The sequence below is a fragment of the Gnatocerus cornutus genome, chromosome 7 (genome assembly GCF_029298725.1).
Source record: "Gnatocerus cornutus isolate USDA-ARS CGAHR chromosome 7, icGnaCorn1.1, whole genome shotgun sequence".
Classification (NCBI taxonomy): Eukaryota; Metazoa; Arthropoda; class Insecta; order Coleoptera; family Tenebrionidae; genus Gnatocerus; species Gnatocerus cornutus.
The window spans coordinates 8,736,231-8,754,581 of NC_142239.1; the positions used below are offsets into that span (position 1 = coordinate 8,736,231).

General features: G+C 31.4%; 2 protein-coding genes across 2 annotated transcripts; both read right to left on the reverse strand.

The window, feature by feature from the left end:
* Positions 1 to 1,391: 1,391 nt before the first annotated feature.
* LOC148170727 (uncharacterized) lies at positions 1,392 to 3,142 on the reverse strand. Its single transcript, XM_088042252.1, has 4 exons — positions 3,040 to 3,142; positions 1,883 to 2,979; positions 1,768 to 1,828; positions 1,392 to 1,642 (listed from the first exon to the last, which is right to left on the reverse strand). The coding sequence occupies exons 1-4, from the start codon at positions 3,140 to 3,142 to the stop codon at positions 1,392 to 1,394; spliced, it is 1,512 nt and encodes a 503-aa protein (XP_087898378.1).
* Positions 3,143 to 3,540: 398 nt separating this feature from the next.
* On the reverse strand, positions 3,541 to 18,093 carry LOC148170728 (uncharacterized). The gene is made up of 4 exons (XM_088042253.1): positions 17,804 to 18,093; positions 17,403 to 17,688; positions 17,292 to 17,346; positions 3,541 to 3,773 (listed from the first exon to the last, which is right to left on the reverse strand). Exons 1-4 carry the CDS (start codon positions 18,091 to 18,093, stop codon positions 3,541 to 3,543), a joined length of 864 nt encoding a protein of 287 aa, XP_087898379.1.
* Positions 18,094 to 18,351: the final 258 nt, after the last annotated feature.

An 18,351-nucleotide genomic window follows, 5' to 3' on the forward strand; every position in this document is an offset into this window, starting at 1 on the left:
GTATTGGCCTCACATTACTATTAAAATATATTTATAACCTGAATTAAAACGTGATAAGTTTTGCATGTCGGCTAAATCACTCTGCCATAGATCGTCCAAAAATTTAACGATTGTTTTGCGTCGTTTAAATTTTTTTCTAGCAGGTTTAAAAATCTCATCAACAACTTCTTTCTTTACATCGCTAACGGAGACATTGCGTCGATGGTTTACCATGATGATAATTATTTATTTTTGCTCTGATGGAGGTCCATACGGGACTCGACACAAACCACCTACTGATATATATCCCGGGGGACATTTACTTAAATCTGTATTTAATGGTTTAATTGTCACTACCCCTTTTTCTTCAAGTTCTTCATAAGAATCTCTAATCGTTGATGATGATGATGATGATGATGCTGGATTTATTCTTCTTCTTTTTGACCATGAGACGGGATTGTTAACTGATTCAGAATTGGTTTTTACTAGTTTTTCCCCTTCCTCCTCTTCTTCGTTATTTTCAGGTTGACGCACATTAATCACTTTAATCTCGTCAATGTGATGAAATTTATTCTCAAGTTTAGCTATTCTAATTGATAACTCTTCATTGTTATTCATCAGTTGTCTCCATTTATCTTCAATTTCCACTTGAACTTTTGTATTTAATTGCGATATTACAAGATCATTATCTTTTTCACTTTTTAGCAAGTTTTCTATATGGTTCGAGATATTTTCCTTTTCGATAATTAGTTTATTTAAATTCTTTTCAATTTCCATAAGCTTTCCAATCATTTTACTAATTTCCGCGATGTTGATACGCACTTTTTTCAATAAATCATTAAAAAGCAAATTCCATGTTTTATCCCCTTTTTTTAAATTTACATTTAATTCAGAAATTGCTTTCACCAGGCTCGTGTGATGCACTGAAAATAATTGTTTTGCGAATTTACAGTACTTATCACTGGTTACTGGTAACCAGTGATAAATACATGAAAATTACATGTAGCTGGAAATTTTACATAACGTTTGTAATTTTACAATGTATTTTACAAGCGGTTTTATACTGTAAATTTACCTAAACTCTTGTATATTTATTATGTAATATTACATAAAATGTGAATGTTTCTTGTGTATTATTACACAAAATTATTGTGTAAAATTCCAGTGATAAAACTAAAAGGAATGAATTAATAAATATCACATATTATATATATGACATATTTATTTAAAAAAAAAGATACACAAAAAATAACAACAAAATAAATTTAATTGTAATAATAATTAATAAAAATAATTAACGGCTTGACTGCCAGAGCCGCTGTATACGATCTCAGAATGCTCGTATATTATTCCTGACAGTCAACTCGTTAAACTATTATATTATATATTAATAGTAAAGAAGCCTAAGTTAATTATAAATCTCGAAGTTTTGTCATAAGACCAATCACTTTTTTTTTGGATGAGCTTACTTTCTTTGACCTGGTACCGCTGTGCGGGTGAATTTTTAAAAAGTATCTTTGTAAAAATTCCAATGTTGTGGAAACCTGCCTAGGATACTGAAGGTTGAAGTTAAAATATAACCCCAGGCAACAGCTTATACCGTGGAGCAAATTTTTTACACTAAGGACTTCCATTTCCTCCATCACAATCTTAAATTCGGAATCTGTAAAAAATAGGCAGTAGTAGGTTTGGTAGGAATTAATAGTATAAGTAATGAACTAAATAAGATCTAGTAGGTATCGGTTTCATAGTAACTAGAAATTAAAGTTGTACAGCAATAAATCTTACCACATTGTAACAGAAATGGTTCCTGTATGGTGACCTTCGATATATCTGGACATCTGTCTGTCTGTTGGAAAAATTAGGTTTATGTAATTTAATCGGGGACACTTTTTTTAATTACCTGAGCATCTATTATTAAATACTTGTAGATATCTTCTTTAAAATACTTTCCAAGAACTTGAAACATCGCTGAAATGTCGTCATTCGACGGCTTATTGTCTATCAGTTTTTTAGTTTTCCCAAATTCCACTATTTTTGTAGACTTTTCTTTCATAATTTCGATTAAGACATCAATCGATGTTCCAGTTAACCGAGAAAAATGGTCAGAGATTCCTCTCTCTGTGAAGAGGACTGGCCATTCCCTTTGAATTTCTGGAACTGTTGGGGGTGGTTGGCGATTAATAAACTGTCGTTGTTGTGGATAAGTTGCTATCATGAGCTCCTTAAATTCCTCATCTTCAATCGGCAAATGTTTTAGCCTTTCTTGATTATTATTTTGACTTAAATCAAAATCTTCGTGTGGAACTGGAGCCCAGTCTTTTGAACCTGCCAATTGGTTTTTCCTTTTTTTTTTCTGCGCAGGTGGAGTTTCTTGTGCGGGATTAACTTTCTTGTGTGGACGTCTTAAATAATTGTACCTTTCTTGGAGTTTCGTTTTGAGAGTTATCGAACCATCTCCGAGAACTACCCCGTCTTCGTCCACGTCTTGGAAAGTCGCAGGATATTTATTCACCATCTTGCAGGCGACTATTTTGAAAGCTTTAGATGGAATATCTTCCTTTATGGCTTTCATTTCATTTACTACTAAATGAACGGCTTCAAGTATGACATGTTTATCTCGGACTCCATTTACGCATTTGGCCAACATGTCTGCTGGCAGTTTTTGCCATGGAATAACAAAACTCGGCCACAAATATTCCATATTACAGCTAAATACTTGTATGACAGCTGTATTCGTTGTTTCCTCTGGATCATCACTTAATTCTGTAATCTCTGGTACCACAGAAATATCAGATCGGGAGCTACTTATTGGTGAAGTAATAGTAACAGTACTAGACGTGGAAAGTGATGTAGGTTTTGGCGGTGTCCACTTTTCTTTTGAGGCGAGGAGCATTAATATTTCATCTTTCATGGCTATCAAAGCGTCAGTTTCATCAATAACAGTTCCATCGTCTTCTAGTACAATGGACGACCCGTTCATTTCCAACTTAAAACATGCTAAAAATTAAATTAAATTAAATTTATAATAACATATTATATAAAAATAATGTTGAATACCTTTTAAAATGAGATTATCATACACGTCACCATCGCTTTCGTCCACTACAATGACTATTTTCTTTTCTCTGGCGCTGTCCCAAATTTTAAAACAATGCTTCATCTTTAAAATACCGATGGAGAACTTCGAATGTTCACAATTATTTCTAAAAACCAAATAAATATTTAGAATACATAGGTAGATGGATAAAAAAATATATACCTACATACATCATAATATAATAGTTACATAAAAGTAAGTGGTCCGGAAGTAAAACATGTCCATAAGTGATCGATACAAATATGTAGTATAATAATGTAGATAACATACTAAATTAATACACATTAAATAATTATAAATTAATACAAATTTCATATTAAAAAATCTGACAAAGACATCATAGTTATTGGGAAGTGCCATCATCAATTAAAAGGTGTCAGATTTTTTATTCTTACTTTCTACTGCATACCTATTAAAATAGAATTGTAGCAACAGATATACAACAACAGACTTTTACAAATTTATAATTCTAGGGGTGCCGATTTAAATGCGTATCCATATTTGTTAGGACTTAACATTCTATATAAAACGGGTTCCGGACAAAGTAGAGATTTGATGCTTAGAACAAAATGTTCACTTGTCTTTTCTGCATTATTTTGTTCAGTTTCCATATCAACGTACAATCCAGTGTTCTCGCAATATGTAATCTTTTTGTTAGTACCCAAAAACCACAAAATACTGTAATCATCGCTGACTAAAATCAATTTTATTTTGCAGAGTTCATACGCCAAATACTCGTCTACGCTATGACATACTAACATTCCAGATTCATATGTTATTCCTCGAAATAGTGCCTTTTCACATATGAGAATTTTTTTGTTTTTAAAACTATCAAACCTTTCAATGCTGGCAATTATTTCCTCATTGAAGTGACCTTTGTCATAAATAGTAGCACTATCTGCAGTAACACAATTTTGAAATAAATTTTTTTCAGTACTGTGCAGACCTTGCAACAATTGGTGTTTTTGAGCTAGAAAATAAAGAACATTTTTAAAATTGGAACAATGACGAATAGCCTGCTTGAAATATTGATGCTTGCTCTCAAATCTTAACGTCCAAAGATACCTCAATGGTCCAAATTGCTGGATTAATTTTGGATAATGGACCATATAATGATGTTTAGGCTTGAGAGTCTCTACTGGAAAAATGTCGCATCTCTCTTCAATATATTCAAAAGTTAAACTTCTTAGAAGCGCTATCTGATTTATTGAAATTTTGAAAGCAATTAAAAGCAAAATAATTCGCCTTAAAATAAGAATCATTTTAAAGATTGCACACTCACTTAAATCTTTATCGTAAAAAAGAAAAGGAAACACGATAATAAACCACATGTTTTGAGAAGCCGTACCTGGAAGTTTTTCTGCTTTCTTAAGAACGGGGTAATTTACTGTTTTATGCAAAACAAATTTTATATTCTTGAGACGAAAATTCAATTCACTGTAGCTTATGACATTCATTGAAACAAGCTTGTCGAGACCAAGCATTAAATCCAATTGCAAAACTCCCTCAAAAATATCATGTGCGATGCACGGAGGTAATCCAGGATTACAAATATGATAGTACTTTAGATCATTTAGCGGCGAGTTATTTTTCACACCACGATAATTATCGTTTGTAGCCATAGCTATATTAAAATCAGCCTTGTATGATTCGACAGTTCTCTTGCTTTCAATTAATGTAATATCAGCACTAGATATTCGATCAACTTTGTTAGCATAGCAAAAACGACAAAAAAAATTTCTCAAATTGAAATTTTCTAAAAACCCACCAATTTGGTGACTGCCAAGATTATCACCACAAACGGCAATTAAAGATCCTTTTAAAGTTACCAACTGATTTTCCAATTGAACACTTATTCCAAACTCTTCTAGAGAATTTATGTCTTTCAATAATTGTTCAAGGATTCTAGAAAATCCGAATAACTTAACATCTTTTTCATAAGTTAACGCGACTAGTTGAATATGATCTACACGGGAGCGTTGCCATGTAGGTAAATTAGAAACAATGGCGTAGATAGCTAAGATCTTATGTTTTTTTCGCGAAGCACCTAGTGGATTACAAATTTCAAACGAATCTTGATACAAAACCAGTTGAATGCCGTTTGGATTTTCATTATAAAAAGCGCTGTTTTTGAAAATACTACCATCTTTGATATCTTGGAAGATCTGATCATTTTCTTTGTTGTTAATGTTATCGTAATCTGCTGCATTATACTGGGCACAAAAAAATGGATTTTTAAATAGCATACGTAAGGTTTCTAGAATTGGGACATAATAAAACTTAGATTTTTCATCTAATGTTATACAAGAAGGTTCAATATAATTAAAATTATTTTTATAAATTTTTTTCCTGCAATATGAATTTCTCAAAATTCCATTTTCTGGATCATGGGCTTTTTCTAATAAACCATTACTGAATATATTAGCATCCAAGTTTAAATTCATGTCCGTTAATTTTTGTGATATAAATTGAGTATTCAGTTTACTTATCTCTAAATTCATATTTACAATTGTTTGTAAAGCTTTATCCGTTAAAAAAAATTTTGACTCAAGCTGTAAATAAACAGAACTTAACAATTTCACGCTCAGGTCTTCGAAGCTATTTTTGTTCATATTATCTGGTAAAATAAAATCGTTAGTTTGGACAAAATTAGAAGAATTACCATCAGAACAATCAGTAGTACAATTGTTTAAATTTGGAGAAATGAAAGCACAAGTTTTTGATTCATCAGGCTTTGTTGGTAAAATATGATGATGTCTCCTAAATATATGATTTTTTAAAGTATTTACGTTAGTGAACAATACATCATATTTGCAGAATTGTAAAAATGGGCATTTTACTGACGTGACATTAATTTTTAGATGCTTATAAACATGTGCACAAATAAGTGATTTGCTTTCGTTTTTATAATTGCAAATGGAACATTTATGGACAAATTTGGACACACTATGCTGTTTTTTTGTTTTAGGATTGCTATGTACTCTAAAAATATGTTGTTTAAAACTTCCAAAATTTTGGTACTGAACACCACAATTGGCATATTTACATAGATATCGCACACCCATTTGATTTCTATGACATCGCATGTGAATGTTGTAGAAATTGATTGTTTTTAAATTTATGTTACACTTCGAACATTTAAACATTGTAACAAGTATCTCCTTATTGCCTAGACAAAACCTATAAACTATTAACTATTAAATAAAAACTAATGAAAACGAACAGTACTAAAACACACTTAAAATAATAAGAGTCTACTTACCGCGCACCACGTTGTTCCTAACCTCGTACTGATGTTCACAAAGCGCATGCTCCGTGAAAAAATCACAATTGTTCTGTAATTTTACACAAGATATGTAAATTCACATTATGTGCAGTAAACATTTCACAAATAAATTCGAAATTTCACATATTCATTGAAAATTCACAGATGTTTAAAAAATTTACACTATAATTTTCATTGACCGTGATGTAGTTTTACAATAAAATCATTAATGTCACATAACATATTGATAAATTCCTGTGCTTTTCTATTTTTGCAATACATTTGATGTAAAAAAAACATTTACATCAAATTTGATGGAATAATCACTGTGATAAGTAATGTAATGGCAATGTGATTTTACCTCAATTTTTTTCAGTGTGTGTAAAGAAATACTTTTTATTCACTAAATCCAATGGTTCGATGGGATCACTCACATTACAAATTCGTTTATTTTTAAAATCACAATTTCCTTCGGTATTTTCAAAAAATGGTAAAGCACTTGACAACAGCATAGATTTTGCAGAACTCAATGAATTACTGCTACTCATCGATGACAAATTGATTTTTCTTCCGAATAAATCAATAGGCATGGTTGCTCTCTCCTTCTTCTAATAGGGATAATTTATAACTGACTAATTCTTGTGTTACATTATAATTTTATATTCTCTGAGCAGGTTTTCGATTGATGCAATTTCATTAGAATGCGATGAATTTCCTGCAAGTCTGCTAGCATGTAACAATTCTAGACGTAATATAATTTCGTTTATATCGTTACAAAATACGAACTCTTTTCTCATGTTAGTGAATAATCCATAACCTCCTTTTGTGTTACTACTACTGCTAATACTACTAGAATGTAGTGATGTTGATCTAGTTTTATATGTGGATGACGAAAATTTTGTGAATTTTTCCAAAAGAGCTTTTATGAAATTATATTTAAATGAATTTGATTTTTTTAATTCTTGAGTAGGATCGTAATTTCGTCTATGCTGATTGGTAATATTTAATATTTCGACATAGTTTTTGTAATCGTTATCTGTAATTTTATTATAATCGCTACTCTTTGAAGGATTAATATAAAAAAGTAACGTATATAACCCCGGAGTGGCTTTAAATGTTTTTTGTCCAATCTCAATATTACCGCTATCTTCTCTGACATTAAACGGTAACTTCCCCATTTTAAATTGATTAGAATTAGGATCATATGTTGGACCATAAATTTTATCGTTTACATCGTTTATTACTTTATTGAATGCGTTTCTTGTCTCACTAGGATATGATAATAACTGATTTTTGGATTTTTCAAATTTGTTAATTTTTCCTAAGGAGATATTATCAGAATTATCATTAGAAGCATCTTCATACATTGTTTGTTCTTCTTCTTCTGTATTATCAGATTCTTCTAATATTTTCTTTATATATTTTTTTTCGTCTTTTAGGGCAGCATTTAAATATTTTGGATGTTGAAATGATGTTTGTAATTTTTTCATAGGTGTCGATGTATTAATTCCGGGCAGAGGGGGTGGTGGTGGGGGCGGTGGTTTTGGGGGTAGTGGTCTTGGTATCGGAGAAGCAATTTTGTTTGAAATTTCTTGAATTGGTTCGATAACCGGATTAAAGAGTTTTTTTAATGATTGATCTTCCATATTTATTCCATATTTTATTGCTTTATATTTTTTTCGAATGTCAGAAGCAGTTTTCAAAATTTTTCTTGTTAATTCTTTATTTATTTTATCATTTATCTCTACCATGATAACGATGAATACAAGTTGGATGCATGCAAGTTACTAAATCTATATTTGAAACAATGATCTATTTATAATTTATTTCATAGGTATGTATATAGAAAATTACCTACCTACATATTTTATTTTATTTTATTTTAATATATTATTATTTTCATTGCTAATATTTGATATGATTCCGTCAAAACCTTTTCTATAGCGTCCTGAATTTAATTCGTCTTCTTTTGATATCAACAAGAATCCGTATTTATTATTCCAGCAATCTCTACAAATTTTACAGAATTCTTCAAAACTCATATCGGTACTACCAACATGATCATCATATATATGTTTTAAATTTGTAATGTCTTGTTTAAGAAGAATAAGTAGATTTGCATTATCACGAATTAAATGTTTCGGAATTCGTGTATATGTTTGAATTAAATAAAAACTGCTAATAGATTTATGTCTTCCCATACTGAAATACTCTCGAATTTCATCTTGTTTGCATGTAGCAATATCATCAAATATGAATACACTATTGTTTTTCGCACTATTCGGATGGATAATATTTTCATTATCTTCATACTTATAATAACCCATTCCTTTAATTTTTGATAGAACGCTCTCCAAGAATTTATATTTTGGTTGATACAATGATTTAGAGAAAATATAGATATTTTCATATTTCAACCCGTTCGGATGACATAGTAGCGATAATAAAATATTTGTTTTACCCGAACCGGACGGACCGCAAATTATACATCGAATACTATTCGGAAATAATTCATTATGAACACGTATTTTTTTCTCTATATTGCCCCCGATAATATCATTATTTCCAACAGGTAATTTCAGATTATGCTTTGTCACTTTCATTTTTCATACTAACCTAAAATGATTGCGACAATAATATTTATATTTGCATATCAATTTTAAATTTAATCATTTCAATGTTAGTTGTCAAACGAAGAGGTTCTGGATTAGTGAATCATCTAATCAATAAACTTCCTATTGAGTTACATCTAGCCGGATATAACTATGTATGTATAATCAGTTCATTTTGAATAAATAATAATAATAATAATAATAATAATATTCTTACAAACGTTAGTGTGGACCAGGTACAAAACTTAAACAAAGACTCAAAAATAACGATCCGGGAGTGGACGAATTAGATACCGCTTGCAAGTTCCATGATATAGCATACAGTCGTCATTCAAATCTAGACGATAGACATAAAGCTGACAGGATATTAGAAGATAAGGCGTGGGAACGAGTAAAATCAAAGGACGCAAGTTTCAGAGAAAAAACAAACGCTTGGGTTGTAACTAATATTATGAAAGTTAAAAGAAAACTTGGAATGGGGATATCGAAAAAAAAGAAGAAAGGAAGTAGAAAACGAAAAGGTCAAAAAAAGAAAAAAAATGTTTGCTTTCGTAAAGCAATTTTGGGATCATTAAATCCGAACTACTCTAATGATATTAAATCGATAATAAATGAGAGCAAGATTGCAATAAAAAATGCTGGAGGTCGAAAGCGTATTAAAATTCCTCGTGTTATACCAATCAAAAATGGAGGATTTCTACCATTTTTACCGTTACTATTTGGAGGACTTTCGGCATTGGGAGCATTAAGTGGTGGTGCTGCGGGCATCTCAAAAGCGGTGAATGATGCAAAAAATGCTAAACAAAAACTTGATGAAGCAAAACGTCATAACCAAACGATGGAAGCAATAGCAATTGGAGGAAAGAATAATAAAGGAGGAAGTGGAATGTTTTTAAGAAAAAATAATAAAGGAGGATATGGATTGTATCTGAGAAAATTTCCAAAAAACTACCAATAAAATTACCTCGAAGACCACTCACAAATATCGATCTAATTCGATACGTTAAGAGATTAAAAATTAAGAATTTTCGAGGAATTTTTATGAAAGATGAAATATTATCACTACTACGACATCCGAAAAAATACGAATCAGCAATAATTAATTTAGATAAGAAAAAAGGACCTGGCACTCATTGGGTTTGTTACAAAAAACGTAACCAACGAGTAGATTATTTTGATAGCTTCGGAAATTTGTTACCACCGAAGGAATTAATTAACTATTTAAAAAAATGTAAAATCTACTATAATAACGATAGATTTCAAAATCTTGCGTATAATTGCGGTCATTTGTGTTTAGCATTTTTATATAATGATAATGATAATGAAAATAAAAATTGATATAAAATACACGTTTTTAATATTCCCTATTTAGTCATGTATAAAACATTCTCATTGAAAGGTGCAAAAAGTACTCTCTCTGAAACTTATAATCCTCCTATAGAATTAGATCCCAATTTAAATTATTCACTTGCGCTAATAGGATTTTACGGAACTAATAATATTCCGAATATCGAACCCGGTACAAATAAATTTTATTATTCCGGAAAATTAAATAAACATCTATATACACGAACACAAGCGGAAAGGAAAGCGACTAAGGGTAATGAAGAAGAAGAAGAAGAAGAAGATGAAGTGATACCAGAAGCTGATATTTCTGATTCGAATGAAAAAGTTATAACTATTCCCAAAGGTGCATACGAAATTGAGGCGATAGAAGCATACATTCAAGATTATTTGTGTGGTAGATTAGCGAGCGATAAATTAAAGCGTGATACGTTCTCACTAAAACCTAACGGAAATACATTAAAGTGTGAAATCATATCAGCGTATTAATTTTACTCCTACGGACAGCATCGGAAAATTATTGGGATTCTCCAATAGAAAATTAATTGCGAATAAATTACATGAAAGTGATCTTCCCGTAAACATCATTAAAGTTCATACGATTCGAATCGAATGCAATTTAACTAAAGGTTCTTATTATCAAAATAAAGAATCGCATACCGTTTATGAAACAGCATTATCAGTCAGTCCAGCCGAACAGTTATTTATTGAACCGATAAATCCTATATATTTACCGATAATTGAAAATTCATCCATTACCCATTTAAGCGTTCAAATAGTCGATCAAGAGAATAGATTGATTGATTTCAACGATCAAATAATCAATATTCGACTTTCATTAAAAGGAATACCAAAAGAAAAATGGGATTAGTATTTAATCGAAATAATCGAAATTTGAATTCAGTCTTTACTCAAAGATTGCTCCTGACACATCGCAGCATTGAAATTTTAAAATCATTGGGATATCATGTCCTTCTCAACGGCTACAGCAAGAATGTTATTGGATCCAGTAGTGAAAATCTTCGATCAACCACTAGTGGACGATTCAATAATGAGAGCAGAACATCATACATATAATCCGGAAACCAAATCATTCGATTATAGTGATGAAATTCATATTGTAATTTCGCAAAAGGACATCTGGATCGACTTGACAGATTCGTATTTGGAGATAGCTGGAAAATTTGAAATTATCGATCCTACTGGAGCGGGTGTAACTGCTAGCGGTGAAGTCAAATTAACTAACAATTTTGGATGTTATTTGTTCGAATCGTGCAGTTACGAGTTAAATAATAAGGAAGTAGATATGGTGAGAGATGTCGGAACTGTCTCTACAGTTAAGACATTACTATCAATACCGAAAGAAGAAACAACAGAATTAGAAACAGCCGGATGGATTAAAAATGATAACGAAACCGCAAAAACATATTCAACAACAGATAAAACTTTTCAAATAAGAATTCCTCTCCCGCATATATACAATCTTCCGTATGATCGTAAAGGAGCGCTATGTGGGGAACATAAATTTCGATTAATACGATCTCTTAATGACACGAATTGTTATATCACTAACGGAAATAGATCAGGAAAAATCGTGATCGATAAGATTGTATTAAAAGCAAAGCATGTCTATCCCAACGACGAACTGAAACTGCAAATTTTAAATGACATTAAAAAAGATAGAGCAATTCCAATTGCATATCGAAAGTGGGAAATACATGAAAGATCCGCTGTCGGAATAACTGATAACGATTCCTGGCGTGTTAAAACAACTACTAATTTAGAAAAACCACGATACGTTATCGTTTTCTTTCAAAATAATAAAAGAAATAAAAAAACCGAAGACGTTACAAAATTTGATCCCGTCTCTATTCGAAATTTCACATTGCGGTTGAATAGCAAAACATATCCCTACGAGCCATGGCACATGGATTTTAGTAAAAATAACTACTTTGATGCCTATCAATCGTACATCGATTTTTATAAGGAATTTCATAATGAAGAAAAAGCCCGACCCATTTTGGATTACGCTGATTTTAAATCGAGACCACTATTCGTTTTCAATTGTAATAAACAAGCTGAACCTATTCTATCATCAATGATTGATTTAAGCTTAACATTTGATACTCATATTCCATTCTCTCCAAATACTAGAGTATTTTGCCTTATCGTTCACGATAAAATCTACCAATACCATCCGCTAACAGGTGAAATACATCCGTTATACTAATTTAGAATATATACAATAATCAGTTAGTATATATTTGGTTGTTATATGAATAGTAATGTGTGTATGTGTGTGCCCGTCCGCAATGTTCAAACAATTTTGTTGTGAAGAAGCAAAAAAAATTTCTATACGTAACATCGAAAATAATGCGTATGATTCAATGTTCCAATTTTGTCTTAACAACAATAATAATGGTGTATATTATGATATATATAAATTTTATAACGATCTTATTTATGCATTAAACAAGTACTTGGACGAAAAAATATCTTTTGAAGAAGTTATGAACGAAATACACAAGGCAAATCATTTTTATAAACAATTAAGTGGAAGAATTCCTGTCATAAGATGGATTTTTAAAATCACGTGTAAAAATTGTAAAAAAAGCGGAAGAAGAAGAAGAAGAAGATGAAGAAAAGATATAGAAAGAGGGAGAAAGAGACTATGTGGGGAATTTTCTTATCCAATCATAATATTAATTCGTCTTCTATATATAGGTACACATTTACTCTATCGAAGAAAGAATTTAGTAGTTAAATAACTAGCGTGCTTGCTAGTTGTTAAAATCTAAATATTGATAGTGTTATTGTTGAACGGTGTTTTATTCCCATATTCGAAGAAATGAAGCTTCTTGTGTGCGATATTCAAGGATTTTGGGTTCCTGAGTTTATTGCAAAAGAAATTACATTATACGATGGAAAGCAGCAGAGTCATTACTTCTTCAAACCATCAAAACCGTACCATTTTCTCGATGGAAAAATACGTCAACAAGTGAACTATCTGGAGAAGCAACATCACATGATGCGATATTCTTCAGGGATAATTCCGTACGAAGAAATCGATAATGTATTGAATTTTCATTTCAAATCGGAATTCGTCGAGCGAATTGACATCATTTACGTGAAAGGAAGAGTGAAAGCAAATTTTTTGGAGGAATACTTCCAGCGACAATCCAACACCGGGATATGGAAACCGCAAATAATAAATCTAGAAACAATCGAGGACGATGAACACGTGTCGACTCCCATCGCCGCTGCTGGTTTAGAAAAATTCCCGAAAAGCATCCCAATGTGCATGTATCATGAAAATGCAATAGGAAATAGAAAATTGTGTATTTTTACAATTAATAATTCTCATTTTTTGTATAATTGGGTTCTTAATCATAACATTTATGTATAATAAATTTTTATAATCATCCATTTTAAGTGTTATTAATCGATATATGTATACATATATATACAGTTTCCCAACATTCCACCCCTCAAACCGATCGCGTGCACGTCTCAAATTTGATGTGTCATCATAATCATCTTGTTGACCGTTTATTTTAATCGAAAATCATACAAAAATTTTACATCTATCACGCTATAATATACTTAATTTGATTGACTGAAATGTGGTTTCGAGCGATATTCAAAGGAATTATTTTATTTCAAAAAGTTTTTAGTGACACAACTAATAAATTTTTCAGAATATTTTTATGTACACTATGTTTTGAAAATGGATTTCTACCTCATTTAAGTAACCAAGATAATGACTACGATAACAACAACTATGAATTTATGTCAATAAATACAATTTGTAATGAAAGAGAATTAAATCTATTAGTAGGTCAATATAATGAAATAGTATGTTTTAAATGTAAAAAGAAAATATTCCACTTTAAAATACATCATGTTGAAAATGTAATGTTCACTTTAATTGAATAAACTCATTAAAAAAAAAAAAAAAACCAATCGATTTATAAATATATATTTATATTATATAATTATATCTTTCCATATTCCGTTCCTACACGGTAGTTAACCCCATTGTCAAGTTGAGTGATAGGAATGAATTCTTTTTCTGTAATTTCATTAAATAAATTATTAAAATCAAACTGAAATATATACTCACAACATATAAAAATAGCCCATTTAAGCCATTTGCTTCTGCTCCCATGGCGTTGTTTCCCAACTGCAATGGTATTGCATTAGCCGGAATTACATCCACCGGAATAATTGCTAACTAAAAATAAATAAATACTTTACACAAAAAACTTACACACACACAAATGAACAACTTACGTATCTCACATTTGGCCATCGCCTTTTAATGTAGATCTTAATTTCATCCATTCTTTAAATGGATGTGAATATTGGAGAACATTTCTCAAATTTATATGAACTCTTTCTCCCACACACTTTTACATATTTCCGGTACCACCCCACAAGATTTAGAATACGCGCGCGCGCTCAGTCATTTTTAATTTCCTCTCATTTCGATGCGCGCGCGATCGACGAGATTTTTAAATCTCCCGCCATTTAGACGCGCACGCGCAAATTGAACTGTTTATCGGCCCACGGCGCCTCCTACCGACAACCTCTCTCAGGATATAGACATTTCGACGAGTACCCGCACCCACCACATACACATCCACCCAAGTTTCAAACCATTGACTCGCCGATAGATGGCGACTCTTTATTTGCGCCCGATTGGCAGACAACCCGTAAACATTACATTCACCGACCGGAAGTCCCATTTAAAATGCATTGCACTTTTTTTCATATACCCCCTAATATACACCTACTTAATAAAGTTTGTGCATAGCACACATGTCATACTTACGTTCAGATCGATTTTGGTTGGTTAACTTGACCAATAGTTCATCCAAAAGAAAATACTAGAAATTGTACATAAATAAGTTAATTGTTTATAAACCGACACAACACAACTAACCAATACATGGGATATCAATAAGAATGAGATACATGGCATATAAAATACTCTAGGAAAGCAAATAAATACTATCATGTACTTATTATCCCGACTGCCTTAATTAACAAATAAACAGATCACGCGCTTATTACCCCGACTGTCTTAATTAACAATTAGACGGATTATGCGCTTATTACCCCGACTGTCTTAATTAACAATTAGACAGACCATATACTTATTTCCCGACTGTCTTAATTAACAATTAGATGGATCATGTACTTATTATCCCGACTGTCTTAATTAGCAATTAGACAGATCATATACTTATTTGCCCGACTGTCTTAATTAACAAATAGACGGATCATGTATTTATTTCCCCGACTGTCTTAATTAACAAACAGACGGATTATGCGCTTATTACCCCGACTGTCTTAATTAACAATTAGATGGATCATGTACTTATTATCCCGACTGTTTTAATTAACAATTAGACAGATCATATACTTATTTCCCCGACTGTCTTAATTAACAATTAGATGGATCATGTACTTATTATCTCGACTGCCTTAATTAACAAATAAACAGATCACGCGCTTATTACCCCGACTGTCTTAATTAACAATTAGACAGACCATATACTTATTTCCCTGACTGTCTTAATTAACAATTAGATGGATCATGTACTTATTATCCCGACTGTCTTAATTAGCAATTAGACAGATCATATACTTATTCCCCCGACTGTCTTAATTAACAAATAGACGGATCATGCGCTTATTAACCCGACTGTCTTAATTAACAATTAGACGGATCATGTACTTATTATCCCGACTGTCTTAATTAACAATTAGATGGATCATGTACTTATTATCCCGACTGTCTTAATTAACAAATAAACAGATCACGCGCTTATTACCCCGACTGTCTTAATTAAAAATCAGACGGATTATGCGCTTATTACCCCGACTGTCTTAATTAACAATTAGATGGATCATGTACTTATTATCCCGACTGTATTAATTAACAAATAAACAGATCACGCGCGTATTACCCCGACTGTCTTAATTAACAATTAGAGGGATTATGCGCTTATTACCCCGACTGTCTTAATTAACAATTAGATGGATCATGTACTTATTATCCCGACTGTCTTAATTAGCAATTAGACAGATCATATACTTATTTGCCCGACTGTCTTAATTAACAAATAGACGGATCATGTATTTATTTCCCCGACTGTCTTAATTAACAAATAGACGGATCATGCGCTTATTAACCCGACTGTCTTAATTAACAATTAGACGGATCATGTACTTATTATCCCGACTGTCTTAATTAACAATTAGATAGATCATGTACTTATTGTCCCAACTGTCTTAATTAAAAATCAGACGGATTATGCGCTTATTACCCCGACTGTCTTAATTAACAATTGGATGGATCATGTACTTATTACCCCGACTGTCTTAATTAACAATTAGATAGGTTTGTTACTTCCATTACTAAAAGACTGTTTTTTTAGTTTTTTAAAAAAACTTTGGAATTTTCTTGAAATTACAGTTATTTGATGCACAATTTAACAGTTTTCCATTTCACACTATATTTGACGTTATTTGATTATTTTGAAAAAAGCATTACGTTAGAACTATGTTTCAAAACAACATCTTACAAAATTGGTTCATTTTGCTTTATAAATAAAGGAGATATGTCGGACACCTAAAATATAGCATATAGTAACAATTAACGTAAAGTACGTACATACCTTTACATCAATTTTAGCTTGTTTAAAAATGAGGCAATTTGCTTGTTTGTCTGCCGTTTAGTTCCTTTAAACTCTATTGTCGGATTAATTTTCATGAAATATGTTTGCAGACACTCCACAGTTGTTGTAATTTTTTTGGGTAAGCCAGGTTATATATAAAATTTAGTACAAATAAGGTATCCACTGCAGTACTCAATGCATTAGTATGACCATTAATGCTTTGGCCCTCCATAAAAACAAAATAAAGAGATTCTTCATCTAAAAAAAATTATTTTTGCAGTGATGCAAGAAGATAAATAAATTACTTTCAACTCGCGCCAATATTTTTGGAGAAACAATACTGATACCTTGCTCCAAGTTCTACAAAAACATACATCATGAATTTAATACGAATATGTGATCTTACAATTTTTTACCTTAACTTCTTCGTAAATTTCAGAAATGTGCTCCCCGAAATGGGTAGTTATAATCGTTAACACATTTTTGATTTTATTTTCCTCATCACTACTCGAAGGAATTTCCATTATCTTTTTTGCTCGTCCAAAATTTGAAATTTTTTCACTTTGTAAGATGATATTTTCAGAAAGATTTAGCGTGGTTCCAACCAATTTTTCAAAATGTATCTTAATTCCTTCAAATGAAAACAGTATAGGCCAGTTTTCATGTACATCCTTCAGAGTTGGAGGTGGTAAAAAAAAATATTTCATTCAAATACTTTCTTGGTTGGGGATAAGTTTTATGAAAAATGTCTATAATTTCAGAATCTAATGGTTTGTTGTAATTTATTGTCTTTAATCTAATTCTGTATTTTTCATACTCTTCTTCACACATCTGTAGATTTGGTTGCCAAAAGGAACATCCAGCCTTGGCCGATATCTGTTTTTTTCGCTTTGAAATATGGACCTCAGGGAAACAAAATGGACTATTTCTTTTAGCACGCGCTCTTAAATATCGTTCATTTAACTGACTTGTAATTGTAGTAATTCCATTCCCAATAATATGTTCATCGTCGTCGTAGTCTTGAAATGATTTGGGATATTTTGCCACCATTTTATACGCAATAATTTGGAAAGCTTTTGTGTTAATTTCTGTGCTTTGTTCCAACATTGTCTCAACAACTAAATTGATAATTTGCCTGTTGATACTTTTGTCATATTTGTTTTTTTCAAGTACCTCTGTTGCAGTAGTCGTTAATTTTTCCCATGGAACATTGAAGTTATATATACCATATATTTTCTGTAGAAACAGAAGAATTGCTACTATTAAATGAGTTCGAAAGCGTAATAGTAGATGCCGAAGAAAGAGAACTCGATGCGAGAAGAGGGCTCCATTTTTGATTATTTGTTAATATCATAAGGGGCTCAT